General features: G+C 35.1%; 1 protein-coding gene across 3 annotated transcripts in view; it reads right to left on the reverse strand.

The window, feature by feature from the left end:
• Positions 1-9,092: 9,092 nt before the first annotated feature.
• The window catches only part of TMPRSS11A (transmembrane serine protease 11A), a 50,537-nt gene continuing 43,193 nt past the window's right edge, over positions 9,093-16,436 (reverse strand). For all 3 annotated transcript variants that reach the window (XM_066384812.1, XM_066384813.1, XM_066384814.1), the window contains 2 exons: positions 14,713-14,855; positions 9,093-12,671 (listed from right to left, as the gene is read on the reverse strand). In XM_066384812.1, the coding sequence (XP_066240909.1) occupies positions 12,510-12,671; positions 14,713-14,855 (305 nt within the window). In that variant the 3' untranslated portion in view covers positions 9,093-12,509. The remainder of the gene's footprint in view (positions 12,672-14,712; positions 14,856-16,436) is intronic.

A 16,436-nucleotide genomic window follows, 5' to 3' on the forward strand; every position in this document is an offset into this window, starting at 1 on the left:
CTGAGCCAGAATCACTAAATGCTGGCATAATGGACACATAAACGATATGGCCACAGTGGGAGAGAAGAGGGCCCTGTGTGGGCTCAATAGCATAAATTCTTATTTACCAACATCAATCTAGCTCCTCCTCTGAATGTCCAACCTATTATCAACAGAGACAAACATTGAACCCACAGGATGACACTATTCCTCAAGAAGACCAAGTGGCCATTAATAGCAATTCAGCTACATTGAACCCCTTCCATCCTGGAAGGACCAGCTTTTCTTTCTCATAGAAATATAAACCTATTCTGGGTATGAGTTTGTTGGTCTACTCAGAGGACCTTAGCCATCCTTTAGATTGTTGTAAATGTTCTAACTGGGTAGATTCCTTATAATCAGGAGTAGAGTTTTATTTTTCCTGGAGAAACTTCTTTACTAACTACTTTTATTTTGATTATTACAAGTCATTAAAAGTAACTTATATTGTCCTGCTCATTTGGAAGTTGAATAAAAATGTCTGGCAATAACACCTCTCATTTATCTTTACTTTTTTGATATGTAGAGACGAAATCCAGAGAAGTCACAGGTTTTTTTTTTTAGGTTGCTTTTTCTTATAAACTATGTTCTTTTCGGGTTATGACTAAGTGTAATTGGAGTGTGATGTGGGTTTTTTTCCCCAGTGTCATATCTTTTGTATCTATCTTTTCATTTTAATAGTACTCTTGAGCAATAATAAGACCATGCATTTATATTTTAAAATGATATTAAAGTTATATCAAAGATAGTATAAAAATCTCACAAGCATTTAGACATGGTTCTTGGTCAGGATTGAAAGTTATTTAGAAGATTCTTTCTAACATCAATTCATGTCATGAAAGATAGCAAAGATGATGATAAAATAAAAGGAATTTATAAACTTAGAGACAATGCTTTATAATGCATTAACTTGAATATGTGCTAATATATTTAAGTTAGTAATTAAAAATATATTTCTAAAGCTATGCAATGTTATAATTAAAGGGACATATAATTCATTAAATTATTGGCATTAAATTATCAGTATGGGTTCCCATGGAGTGTTCTTTTTAACACTGGGAATCATTATGGCTTCCTATAAGAATATAAGCTAGGCCTCTGGCAAAGAGAAATTTTACTGGAGAGGAGGGACAAGTGAAAATGTTGTGGAAAATAAATTACATTAAATATTGGTATAAAGACTTTCTTTCCCGCTTTGATTTTAAGTTCTTTAAAAGAAACAACTTATGGGCCTTGGCCAGTTGGCTCAGCGGCAGAGCGTTGGCCCGGCGTGTGAAAATCTTGGGTTCGATTCCCGGCCAGGGCATGCAGGAGAAGCGCCCATCTGCTTTTCCACCCTTCCTCCTCTCCTTTCTCTCTGTCTCTCCCTCTCCTGCAGCCAAGGCTCCATTGGAACAAAGTGGCCCGGGTGCTGAGGATGGCTCCATGGCCTCCGCCTCAGGTGCTAGAATGGCTCCAATTGCAGCAGAGCAATGCCCCAGAGGGACTGAGCATTGCCCCCTGGTGGGCTTGCTGGGTGGATCCCAGTTGGGTGCATGAGGGAGTCTGTCTCTCTGCCTCCCCCCCCCCCCCAGCTTCTCACTTCGGAAAAATACAAAAAGAAAAGAAAGAAAGAAAGAGAGAGAAAGAGAGAGAGAGAGAGAAAGAAAGAGAGAAAGAAAGAACTTATGTATGTTTAAAACAGAGTCATTAGACTATTATGAATAAGATGTAGAAAAGTTTCTACCAAGGGAGAGAAAGACTTAGAAATATTTGCTAGGGTTTCTATTGTTTTGGAGACAGGTATCTGGGAATAAAATACAGGATTGGGCAAAAGTAGTTTTACAGTTGTTCATATGAAAAGTAATACAATAATTAATGAATAATAATGCAAGAATAAACTCTGTGTTTTTTGTACACATAGCTATAAACCTACTTTCCCCCTCTATACAGATAATTATGAATTTAGCAAGAAGACACACACACAAAAAAAATGGTAGAAAGAAAAGTGACACAAGTTATACAGAATGTCAAAATTATGCCAATATACACAAATAATTTCAACATATGTTGTAAAAGGCAAAGACTCTTCTGGAACTTTCAAAAAGAAAATCCAGTTACCTGAACTTTCTAAACATTTTCTAAACATTATCTGATACACACTGTGCTGCGATTCAAATAATTTAACAACTGGTTCTCTGCCCTGAAACCATTTTAAATATAAAAGAACAATATACCAAAAGATAGTTTATTATTTCATGCATTTAATACTTAAATAATAAAAAATAAAAGAGGTACACAAAACTAGACTATGTTATAAATATAAGAAAGAGTTTAAAAATATTAATGAAAAATATTAAATAATATCTGAGAAAGAACAATAGACTGTTATTTAAGACAGTGGTCCCCAACCTTTTTTGGGCCATGGACCGGTTTAATGTCAGAAAATATTTTCATGGACCAGCCTTTAGGGTGGGATGGATAAATGTATCATGTGACCGAGACAAGCATCAAGGGTGAGTCTTAGATGGATGTAACAGAGGGAATCTGGTCATTTTTAAAAAATAAAACATCGTTCAGACTTAAATATAAATAAAATGGAAATAATGTGTTATTTATTTTTTTTCTGCGGACCGATACCAAATGGCCCATGGACCAGTACCAGTCCATGGCCTGGGGGTTGGGGACCACTGATTTAAGATATTTCCATATTGCTTCTTGATTGACGTCCTCACTTGCATTTTTTTTTCACCTATGGACAGAATGAACATCACTACAGACATTTAGAATATGCTGTTATGCAGATGAACATTAAAAAAGAGTAAGGAATGTAAATTTATGATTTCCACATTGGGCAGCTGCCCAGGCACCCACCTTAGAGAGAAACCTGATTACAAGTGCCATTTTAACAACTGTTTTGCCAAACTCAACAAAAAATTAAGTGTGAACCAGCTGAATTTCACCACTGGATACACATCTAAAACAAAAAAGAAGTTAGAAAAAAAAGAACAAAGAAACTACACAAAAATATTTAATCTCAAGAAAATAATTTCTGTATAAAAAGCAAATTATTGAAATTGATTCAAGAGCTAGGAAACTTTAACAGAAAAATAACCATGAAAGAAATGGAAAATATATTACAAATTTTCCTAAAACTATCTTAACTCATAGTTTCCTCAGAAATAGTAATTTCCTATGCTACCTTAACTGTTCCTAAGTATAGAACATGCTGAAAAGTTTTCAGTGAATTTTATAATGGTGGTATCATCTTGGTTAATAAAAAGTTTGATAGAATACTAAGAAATATATAATATACCAATGTAACTGTGAGAAATTATTAACTATATTTGAATAAGTAAACCCTTGGGTCTATCTTTTCTAGAAAAAAGCTTCATGAGGTTGCTTATGTAGATTACAAATCAAATCCTCATAATAGAGTGTTTGTTCTTATGGATCTTCAGTTTGGGGTTGGTATGTGGAAATACTGGGTTTTTTTTTGTTTGTTTGTTTTACTTGTAATATATATAGCATGTCCTAATAGATCTTTTAAATTTTTCATCAAATTTGGCATTTATCCTGTTTTGACAGTGAGAATTGTCAAAGCAAATTTTTTTATTTTGTTTTGTTGGATTTGTTGTTGTTATTTTAAATAAGTTAATTTTTCCATTTATCTTTCTGGATGTTTACTGTTAAATTCAAGACAATCTACTTATTTCCCCCCAGCTTTATGAAAATATAATTGACATATAACAAGGTATAAGTTTAATATGCATAATGTGATGATTTACTACACATATATATTGCAAAATATTTACACAATAAGGTTAATTAACACCTCCTTCACTTAGGTAATTGCAATTTTATTGTTGTTACTGTTATAAAAATACTAGAGCACTACTTTCTATCAACCTTCAAGTATACAATACAGTGTCGTTAATAATAGCCACCATGCTGAACATCAGAGTCTGGAACTTATCTAATAGCTAAAAGTTTGAACCCTTTAACTAGCATCTTTCCATTTCCCCCATTAGGTTGACAGGATTGCACATTAGCCCCTGTCAACCTAATGTACAGCATAGTGTCTAGTTAATACTCGATTGTAAAGGTGACTTTGTGAGGTGATGACTGTGTTCATTAACTTAATGTGGTAATCATTTCACAAAGTATACATATTATCAAATTGTCATGCTGTCCACTATAAATTTATACAATTTTATTTGTTAATTGTATTTCAGTAAATCTGGAAAAATATTAACAGCATACAAATAGCACACAGAGACATCTAGAATAATGTTTGACTACTTATCTGGGCACAGTGGCCCAATCAAAATGATATGTAAAACTAATCATAACAGAATTCAAATAACAAATCTATTGTTACTCAGTGGTAGATTGTGGAGCTGGGATTCAAATAGATTCTGTTTAACTTCACATTGTTTGCCTTTATGTCATGCTACCCACCAGCTAACAAATGTGTGATTTGGTAGTGTAATCTTTTACAAATATTTTAAAAGATTATTTGAACCTATATTCAATATTTCAATTGGTTCAAGTGGTCATCAATGGCCAGGTTTTGTATTAGTGTTTTATTCTTTTACCAAACTCTGAAATATGTGACTGTGGTGAAGTATGTGAACAGGGTTTGAGGTCATTTGAAACCCTAAAAATACATTACAACGCCCTTCTGATGCAAGATAGGAGTTCTTACTATTAGAAGAACATGAACTTGGATTGTTTTCTTTTTTAGTAATACAGGGACATTTCTACTGATTCATTCTTATTTGTTTTTTTAAGGCTTTTGAACAGGAACATTTAATACTGTGATGGTTCTCTGGGATTAGGAATAGTCTACAGTCATGGATCAGGGAGAACTTATCCAGCTCACCTTGAAATCTAGTGTGTGGGTTTTATTTTTGTTTGTTTTCGTCATTTGTCCTGTGCTATATAATCTGTTGATCCCATTTTTTTTTTCAGAGACATCTAAACGAGAAGGAAATAAGAAATATGGATAAAATAGGATGTGATGTAATCAGAGTGTGTTTTTAGGTTCTTAAATGGCCCAGTGATGGCATTTGAGAGCTACACTGTTTTTAGAGAACTTTTCACGAAACATCAAGGGTAATGTTTGTGCTTTGTACTGGGAATAGGATTCTTTGTCTCAGACAAAGTGGGAGAGAGGAAACAGAGCTGTCGTCAGCTTTCAGGATGACTGTAGACCTAGAAGTGGCTTCTCCACGCGACATTCTATTTCCCAGTTGTCCATCCAGACTCCTGGGGAGGCTGGGGAGCTTTGAGTGTTGAAGGCACAGGTAAAGCCTTGTTCTGGACAGCCATGGTGTGGTATATGAGGGAGCGAGATTACATTACCCTTTTTGGTATAGTTTCAGGAAGAGCACTTATAGGAACCCAAATACTCTCTTCATCTAGGACATGATTTCAGCAAGATAACTGAAAATTATTTTATAAGTGCGAATCTTCAACGTTGATCAAAACATTTAGTGTTCTCCATTGACTCATTTCATACTTTTCTAAATACACGTACACATATACCTTCCAAAAATCAACCTTTATGTAGTAACATGGTTTGTCTGGAACCGCAGAGATAACTGTAGTTCCTGTATATAATGACAGGGATTACCCCAATCTCCTTCCCTGAATTAGCCCTCTTTCCATCACTAAAACTCTATCTTTTCTCAGGAACCTCTCTGCTCATACCAAATTCTCCAGGAAAGTATTCCCATAAGATAAAATAACTTCTTTCTTTAAGATTAAGCATATTTTTGAGACTTAGAAATATTCTTTTGAGGAGAACCAGCATCGTGGGATCTATGGCCTGCACTTCCATGGTGACTGCCACTATTTCTTCCGGTACATTAACTTCACTGGGGTAGACAGTCAAACCTGCCAGACTACTCCTCCAGTCCTGGAAGCCAGGTTTACAGGGATAGGTAAATAAAACATTTCCTTGAGAATGTGGATGTCATCTAGCCTCCAGTTCCAACTAAAGCAGACAATCCCTCAAAGGGTAGCAGGGGAACTCCCGTGGATAATAGTGCCAGAGTTTCCTGAGACAGCTCTGGGAGGCCCAAAGAACAATCTATGCCATGAGGGCCATGACCACATAACTCAGTCAGGGAGGTGTTCTGTACTATGATGCTACTCTAGTTGAGCACTGTAGCCCATACAAAATATTCAACAGGTTTTACAGGGATTTTTAGTGACTCTGCTTGTTACATAACATCGTCTAGCATGCCCCAAACCAGAACATCTACTTCAAGGCTAAGGACAGATTTGGGTAATCCGGAGAACTGCTGTTTGTTCAGTTTTTTTTCTTTCTTTTTTCCTTCCTTCCTTCCTTCCTTCCTTCCTTCCTTCCTTCCTTCCTTCCTTCCTTCCTTCCTTCCTTCCTTCCTTCCTTCCTTCCTTCCTTCCTTCCTTCCTTTCCTTCTTTTTCTGACTCTTGAAGCCTATGATTTATTATTTATTTCCCACACTAACTGGCGTAGCACTGTCCTGGAGGTCTCCAATGCCCTTCCTGAAGTTTTTACTCCCTGCAGTGATCCTTTATCACCATCAGTTTCCATGGCATTTTAAGCTGCATAATATTTAGCTATTTCTGTAGGAAAAATAGTTTTTAATCCCTATTCTCTTCCTAAGTCTATTAATAAAAAGAGTTTCAGTTTGGAATTTAGGAATATCTCCTATTTTATATTTTCTGTTAACAACATAATTTATTCACAGAAGAATTCTTTAGTTATAGAGCAATCCCCTTATACTAACTTCTTGTGCTCTGTTATCTAGAACTCAATATTCCTCTATTCTACCACATCTCCAGGGGCCTTGGAGGCTTTGGTAGCTTTCTAAAAAAGATAGACTTTATATTTAGAACAGAAAATTTGAATATAAAGCACAAAGAGCTTTCACATACCCACTGCACCCAACACATAGCCTCCCCAACTATCAACATCTCCCACCAGAGTGGTACATTTTTTACAATTAATTGCGGATGGACCTACATTGACACATCTTTACCTGACGTCCAAAGATTACACTAGGACTCACTCTTGGTGTTGACATTCTGTGGATTTTGACCACCATTGTAGTATATATAGAGTAGTTTTACAACCCAATAATCCTTTCTACTCCAACTATTCACCCCTGTCTCTCTCCCAGACCCTAATAACCACTGATCTTTTTACTGTTTCCATAGTTTGGCTCTTCCATAATGTCATGTGCTTGGAATCACACAGTGTGTAGCCTTTTTAGACAAACTTCTTTCACTAAGTAATATGCATTTAAAGTTCGTCTATGTCTTTTCATGCCTTGATAACTCTTTTTATTATTGAGTAATATCCTGTAGTCCAGATGAACAAGTTTATTTATCCATTCACTTTCTGAAGGACATCTTTTTTGTTTCCAAGTTTTGGAAATGTATGAATAAAGCTGCTATAAACATCATGTGCTTGTTTTTGTACAGACGTAAGTTTTCAACTCATTTGAGTATATACCAAGTAGCACAATTGCTAGGTGATATGGTAGTAATAATAGGTTTTGTCTTTTAAGAAATCTTCAAAATTTCTTCCAAAATGGCTATACCATTTTGCATTCTAATGGTAACTGTTCAGCATGTGGGAAATTTATAGGCCACACAGAAATGCCATGAACAAGTGTTTGGGGTACCAAGATCAGGTGTCAGTGGTGTTGTTGAAGGTACAGTATTCTTCAAAAAGACTGCTGTGTGAAATATAATTTCTGTGTATCCCTCTGGTTAGGGGTAGGGTCTAAATGTCTGCTAGGTCCCTTTGAGGGGATGGCAATATTAATATTAATCTTCTTTTTAGCTTTAGTTGCCCCAATCATTGACTACACTTCTTTCTTCCTCAGCTCTCCTCCTGCCAATGAACTAAGATCCCACTCTAGCTTATACCTACATAAACCAACAATAATAACCTGAGTAATGCAGAAAACCCACGTCTATGAAGAGGGTCCCAGCTAACTGCTAGAGAAAGATGTACAGGCTAGAGGAAGATGTTGCTGTAACTTAGTTTCCACCTTGGAAATGTAGCAAGCACATACGGGCCTTTCAATGACTAAACCTAAGATATCTTTAACTCTTCTATCCTAATTTTTTCAAATAACGTATTTTATAATATTACTCTATTAAAATCTGCCTCATTTTACCATTAGTTGGTCTAAGAATAAGGTTCTGAATTTCCAAACTTTCTTTGAATTTATTCTCTTCCAGACTTTCTTTGTATCTATGTAAGTGGATTTGTATCTAGATTCCCCTCCCTACTGGCTAAAATCTTCAAATTAACAATGTGGAAGATGGCTTTTGATTTATCTTCTTCCAAAACATGATCTCAGCCATTCCAACTTTAGCTCAGATACCACAGTTTGTGAACAAGTGATTTTTCAGTTACTGAGCCTAACATGTAGTATCTTTATCCAAGCTTGGGTGTTTGAGGCATGTACTTACTGATATCAAGAGCCTTAACACTCACTCACTTCTCAGTTCTTTATTAGCCCATTATCTCTAGAACATTTCTATTAGTATTTTTTGAATTTCAGTGTGACATTTAGAATTTTAACCCTTTTATTTAATTGAGTGATTTTTGGTGTGGGAGGAGTCTCCTGCAATTGGAAAATAACAAAACATTTTTAAAAAGTTATTTTACCTGTTGAATCTTGGTTACTAACAAAAATTAAAAAAAAAAGTCTAATATGGATGATTAAAATTGATGAACCAAGTATTATTTCTCTGAAACTCAAATTGCTTTATTTCTGTGAGCTTTTAAAAAGAACATATTGTATATGATTTTTAGTTTCATCTTTACGGTCTCCTATTAGGCAAATTTAACAAGAAAGGGCTTTAACCAGAATATAATCATGGATATATAACCTGGCCATTTGGAAATACATTTTTTGAGATCCATGGGGGACAGGAAAAAAGAACAGTATTAGTAGATCATATAAAAAACAAAAACAAAAAAGGAAATGGGAAGTTTGCTTTTAGGCCATATTTTCAGATATCTTTATGGGTTTGCAGTGTGCTTATTTAAGAAAATATGATAAAAGTTTTTGAGTTGGAGGGGCTGCTGAAAGGTCATTGTCACGCACAAAAGGCTGCCTCCCTGTATTTTGGTTACTTCTGGTGTAGGCAGAGAGCAGGAAGTCTTTACGAACATTCAAGAATTTGCAAAGCAGGACCAGTACAGGGTGGAAAGTATCATGGGGGCAGCAGATGATGAGAACTGAGGTTTCTTTCCTTTACAGCAATTACAATTAACCTCTGTTAATTAAAGTTTCACTAAACATGATATAGACAGAATATTGTCTTAAATACAAAAATGAATAAAGCAGTCTTTAATCTTATGGAACTTTAAACAATTTTAGAGATAATACATGAACATAAATACTATCATACAGGGAAAAGTATGAGAATCACTTTAGAGGAGGAACAGAAAAATTCAAAATGGTTTGAATAGAGAGTGATTTTTGTCGGGGAAAACAGAACTATTCTCAGCAGAGATGATATTGAGACTAGCTCTTACAGAGTGAGGAGAACGTTGTGCGACCAGAGGCGACAATGTGTTCAGGAAATAGGAACATTCAGTGTTACAGGAGCACTGAGTATAAGTGAAACAGAAATTCTATTAGTTGTGGAAAATTGTAAAGGTCCTTAAAAGCTATGGTGACATGGATTGAGAGTCTATTTGTCACACAAAGGGGAAAGCAGTGAATATCTGAAGGCGTGGACATAACATTGTTGAATAGCATCATATTTAGTCACTATTTGCTAAATAGAGTAGGGAGAGGTTGAAAGTAGGGAGAATGGTGGGAGTAGGTGAGACCATAACAACTCGGTGTTACTAATAGTGGACGATTATTCCAGAGTATGTTACAGGTATTGCAGGTCATGACCTGTTAGATTATGAAATAAATTTAGTTGATGGGGTAAAGCCTTTAAAAAAAAAAGGATAAAATAGAAAATATTAGCTTTTATTGGATTTAGTAAGGTATTATTTTATAAAAATCTTTTTAAATTTTAATATATAATTATGTATTTATAAAATTAATGTAAAAAAATAAAGTATTTTTCTTACTGGGGATGTGGTCAACATAGAGATACTTTACTAAAGGATATATTTATAAAAACCTACCTTTATGATCATGGTTAATGTGCTCTATGCTTATACTCTAGTCTAGGCAGAGGTATGAGATAAATCCTTCAAAGCACACTGTGTTAGGCAGAGATCAATTTGTATTTGAACTGAAACATCAGTCATCTATTCCGCTATTTCCTTTAGGAACTTGATAGTCAACATTCAGTTTGGTCAGGAGACTATAGTTTTTGAATACTCACTGTAAAAATTTGAGGTATCTATTGCATTTCTTAAAAAGATCCAAATCAAACAGTAGTACTCAACAGGTGACAGGTTCACTCCTTAAGGAACATTTGTCACTGCACGGAGATATTCTTGGTTATCACAGTTTCAGGTGAAGGTGTGTGTCACAGGCATCTAGTAGGCATCAGGGTGCTGCTAAACAGTCTAAACTACACTGGACAGCCCCACACAGCAGTTAGCCAGGCCAAGATGTCAGCACCACAGAGGCTGAGAAATGTTTCAGAATGAGCCAAAGTATAGTTATTTAAAAGAAATGCAACTCTTAAGAGCAGTTGACAATTTAAAAACAATAAAAAAATACAAAGTTTATAACTTGACATCATTTCTTGAATCTTAACATTAAAACTCAGAATTATATACCACCAAATATATAATAATTTATGTGGCCATGCATATTTTTATATATGAAGAAACAACTTTGTCTTGAAGTGAGTTCAGAGAATTGGCAGCCAGCTGCCTAAGTGAGTGCCATCATTTAAAATTCTTAAGAGCATCCTAATTTAACATAGATTTAATAATAACACCTGCTGAAATTTTTCTAGATCTGATGGTTCAATAAATACAGGTGATCATAAAGATACTTCACAAGGAATAGGGCATGTGTAATTGGTACCTGGGTTGGTGGCCCATGGTGGATGCAGGATATCTACAGCTTCACCACATCCTTTATGCTCCCTGGCTTCATTTCTCTGAATTATGCATGTTGGCTTGCATGCATGACTTGTCCAGTCTTTTCTACATCTTAAATTTCTATGAGTCTAAGTTATGGATATTTTTTTCCCCCAGTAAATTATAAGTCTTTTTTCCATTATTTTAGGATTATTTTCACATCTTTCCAATTGCACATGCAGGAAAATTATTATAAAGTAACTCAATTTCCCAGGGCTTTGGCTTAAGTTTGGACTACCTGAATAAATGACACCGCATCCGCAGAGCTGATGTTACACAGAGTAAGTTTCCCCAAAGCCTTCTTTAATTATATCATGGAATGCATGCGCCTGCCTTTCCTAATGTCTTTACATGACACTTATTTAGGGGTATGTTTGTTCTTTCAGATCACTTTGGTCATGAGTACTGTGTGCTAGGTCCTCAAATTTTATGTTTATTTAAAAACACTTTTTAAAACTAGAGTTTCATGGTTGCAAAAGTCAGGCAGCTGTCACTAACTTTAGGGGACAATCGGCTGCATCAATACAAAGGAACTTGCTCTCTAGAAAGACAATGCTTTTTGATTCTTCAATGTAATGGCAAATTCCCAATTTTTTCTAGGCATCTGACTTTACAATAATAATGTACAAAGTCACCTCCTGGTGGTTCTAACATGTAAATGCACCTATAAAATAACATTTCGGCCCACTGTTTTTGGACTGCTCATGACATTTCCATCATCTTTCTCAAAATTTCTTGCAACAAAAATATATTTTTGATTAATATATATACTTATTCATTAAACAGGCTTTCTTTGAGTATATCTGTAGGCTAGGAATATCTGTGTGTGTGTGCTTTAAAAATCACTAAAAATTAGGGAGGTTAGAAACAGGAAAAGGTTAAAAGATTTCTGGCTTGATTTATCACCATGCTTTGTTTCCCAGATATAACTTATTTTTATGAGAATACCTCCAATAAGTTTATAAGTAAAAAAAATATTTTCTTGTGTTGGAAAATGTCTTTGGAAAACCTAGAAGAATGGGGGGGGGGACAGTATTTGTGAGCTCTGAAGATTACATAAAAGTTTCCTGAGCTCTCACAGTTTAAAAAGTTACTTAAGGTGACACCCTGGACAAATCCCATAGATTATTCTCAAAAAACTGCATTGTTCCTCTTTCAGACTCCAGCTTATAGGATTTAAAGACCTGAATATCTCTGCTGTATTTTTCAAAGCCAGGCTAAATTGACCCATTGCTTTACAAATTTAAATTCTTTATGAATTAGCTATTTGTTATTGGTTGGTAAAAAGTGATTCTAAAATAAATCGTGTCACGTGTCTTGTGTTGCTAGGTCCAGTAATTTAATCTCACTTCATTAAACCACATTCACTCAATATTTGATTCTTATACATGTATGGCCTGCATACAGCTCTCGATGTTTAACTTTTATAGCAATCTAAAGGCCCGTTTTTGAAGCAATCCAGTTTCGATAGTAAGTCACCATCGTGTAGACTCCAGGTTTGTTCATTTGACCACAGTTATCTCCCCAGCTCACAATTCCAATGAGATACCAGGTATCTTTAAGATCCTTTATGACTAAAGGCCCCCCAGAATCACCCTGAAAATAAAAAAAAGGAAAAAATTAACTAAATATAAAGCTTATTCTTTAAGATGTTCTGATGAACCATATATTTTATTATTAGACATATGTATAGGTTACCAATTATAGGATAATTAATTGAAACAAGAATTTAAAAAGTTATAAAAGCTTTTAAAAAGTCTATAAAGTTTTAATTTTCACATTTTAATTTTTCAGTTTATAGATAATATTGTATATATTTAAATGATTTGACATACTGTACTTTGTGAAATAACCAGCAACATCAGGTTAATTAACACCAGGGGTCCCCAAACTTTTTACACAGGGGGCCAGTTCACTGTCCCTCAGACCGTTGGAGGGCCGGACTACAAAAAAAACTATGAACAAATCCCTATGCACACTGCACATATCTTATTTTAAAGTAAAAAAACAAAACGGGAAGAAATACAATATTTAAAATAACAAACAAGTAAATTTAAATCAACAAACTGACCAGTATTTCAATGGGAACTATGCTCCTCCACTGACCACCTATGAAAGAGGTGCCCCTTCCAGAAGTGCGGCGGGGGCCAGATAAATGGCCTCAGGGGGCCGCATGTGGCCCGCGGGCCGTAGTTTGGGGACCCCTGATTAACACAATCATCTTCCCATAGTTACCTTGTGTGTCTCTGTGTGTGTGTGTGTGGGGGGGGGGGGTAATAATGCTTATGATCTACTCTTGGCAAATTTCAATGATATAATACAGAAAATCCAGCTGATGTTGCTTTTCTTCTGAATCTAAGTAGGGTGCTTAGGCTTCTGTTTTCTCAGACAGACTAAGCTCCACATCATGTACTACAGTTACAATCGCTATATTCTTGTCTTGAACACTTGTGCTGGAGTCCCTTCCTCAATAACTTCCCCACTATTTCTATGAGTTCAGCTTTGTCTTATTACTCAATTTTGCAGTCATGGGTTAGGAATCTTACCTTGCTCCCCAATCCACGGCTATTGCTTTGTGACCACCAGTCTTTCCTGAGGTTTATCAACAATCTCGCCTTTTGCCTAGATTCCCACATCCTGTCTGCTGCTAGACTCCTGTTGCCACCTTCCACTTGTCTGTCATGGCATGGACCTCTCTTTGGATTCCCTGAATTCTAGCTGCCTTCCTCCACATTCTTAAAAACTGATGTGTGTCAGAGCCTGCTAGATGTATGTCAGAGCCTGCTCTCGCCCAGCCTATGTGCTACATATATATAGATGTAGGTAGAATATCTTTTTCTGACAGAGGTTGCCCATGTTTTCAATCTGTGGGACTCTGGGAAGGGCTTGTTATCACCTGATATCAATACCATTCCATTAGGTGGGATCACCTCCTTGGAGTTTTCAAGGATCTCACATTATAAAGCAAGTGCCTCCAGGAAGAACCACACTTCTATACCTTGTTAGACATTATGCAGCAGATATTGGATAACAGAGGAGGACTGGCCAGGGCACTAGATGGCCACAACATGGCCTAATCCACCTTCTCAGTGTTTGCTACTTCTCACCTCTCATCCTTCTTATGCTGAGACCCAGCAGATTACCTGGCATCCATCAAATATAAATTGCAATTTCAACCCTTCATAATTGTGGCCATGCTCTTTCTCTTTTCTATAATGTTCTTTTCTTATTCTATAACTGGGCAAGTGCTATTTACCCTTCAGGCTTCATTTAAATGTAATCTGATCCTTGCTCTAAAAATGTTCTGTTAAAGTGAAAAATATTTGCTCTTCATTATACCATTTATCACATCACATCATAGTTCATTGTTCATGACTGTTTCCTTTCTAGACATGAGCCCTTTAATGAAAGAGTTTTATAAACCTTTGAACTTCAGGTATTAAGAAAATTTGAGTTGACTGGTTAGTTTGTTTGATAGCATCAAAAGATTTAAAAATACATAGATTATAAAATTTGCATTTAGAAATTCTTGAACTGATATCTTTCTTTTGTACTAGTATAAAGAACATAGAATATTTATTAAACTGGGTAAAAAATTTTTGAGTTAATGATATCAAAATAATCTCTCTCCACCTACCCTGCAGGCATCATAAATGCCTTCCAGATATCCAGCACAAAACATTCCAAATCTGATATCACTGCCATAGATGTGTGGTTGCTTACACACATCATCACTTATGATCTTGAGCCTGGCTTCTCGAAGATCATTTTGAGATTCACCTTAAGGAAAAAAACAAAGTAAATTTTGTGTTTACAATCAGCATCCTTAGCTAGAATGAAGTGAGCAGATTTTTTTCTAATCTTTTTTTATAATAAAATTGTCAATACAGCATGAGGCTAATGTTGGCAGTATTCAGAGGAAAAAAATTTGTTTAAAATCTGACACACTTAAATGATTTTTATCCTTACCAACATTTTTATAAATACCTATAATTGCAAGGAAAGCCATTTTGTTTCTTTTCCTGGACAATCTTTATATCTTTACATTAAGGACAATCAGTTTATATATTTAGGAAGGCTTTCATTTTATAAAAATATAGTTTGCATTTGTGGACTGTAGATTATTCCCAGATACTCTATAGGTCTAGATAATTTTTTCTCTTGGCTTGATTAAATAACTGTAATAGAATGTATATTTATTTTATCCTTTACATTTTATGATGAACTTTCACACATAAAATTATATTAAAAGGCAATAATTTTTTTTTATGTATTGTATATTTGGGACTCCAGATTATAAACTAGATCCTGAGTTATAGAAACCAGTATTATGATAGAAAGATAAATGCTTGTGGTACAAACGTTCACAGATGCTTTGTATTAAGCCATACAGTCCTTGTGAAGTTGACACAGTAATCAACAGAATTCTGTAATTATCCCCATGATTCCTTTGGGATTTCCTTTCCCTGCCAAATATGGGTGGAATTTGTGAATACAATCGATGTCATTATTGTGATTAGGTTATGGTATTAGGCACAGGTGAGGGAATTTTCTTAGGTGTAATTAAGATGAATTCCATTTGACATTCAGTTCATTAAAAGGAAGATTATCCAAGGTGGGCTTGACCTAATCAGGTGAATACTTTTAAAAAAGGGCTTAGGGCAAGCATGGCCAACATACGGCCCGTGGGCCAAATCCGGCCCATGTAATGAGTTTATGCGGACTGTGATTAAATTTTTAATATTTTCCGCTACTTTAAAATCTCAGCTACTCAGAAGCGGAAGCGTCTTTGATTACTGGAAATCAAGATATTTAAGAAGTAGTGATACGTGGAAAAGAATTCTGCGTGTGACTAATCTAAGGTTAACTTTAAATAATTGGTTGAATGGATTTGCGATACTTCTTTATTTTTTAAAAAAATTCCATTATAAAGATTTACAACTTTTGTACTCATCTATACTCGATATGAACTGTTTGACATTTAACGGCAATGTGAAACCCACATTGTTTTAGGCGGAATTTACCAGTGCACACCCAAGGTCAAACAATTCGTTATTTTTGTGGTCAACTGTGCTGAATCAAGTGGCATTGTAGCATAGACAATAGGGGCAGTTGATAACTGAAAACGTGTCCAGGCTGTTTGTAAAATGAAATAATTGTTTTATTTGCGATATAACCCCTTCAAGTTCATTCTATTAATTAAATATTGTTTCGATTGATTGCGATAGTTTAGATATTTATACGGTATATAATTATATTTTTATTAAAATAAATTATATATTAAAATTTTTTCACTCACATTTATTCATAAAAATTACATAATAAAATTTTGTTTACTTAAATGAATCATTTTTGTATTTA

This window comes from Saccopteryx leptura, chromosome 5 (assembly GCF_036850995.1).
Source record: "Saccopteryx leptura isolate mSacLep1 chromosome 5, mSacLep1_pri_phased_curated, whole genome shotgun sequence".
Lineage (NCBI taxonomy): Eukaryota > Metazoa > Chordata > Mammalia > Chiroptera > Emballonuridae > Saccopteryx > Saccopteryx leptura.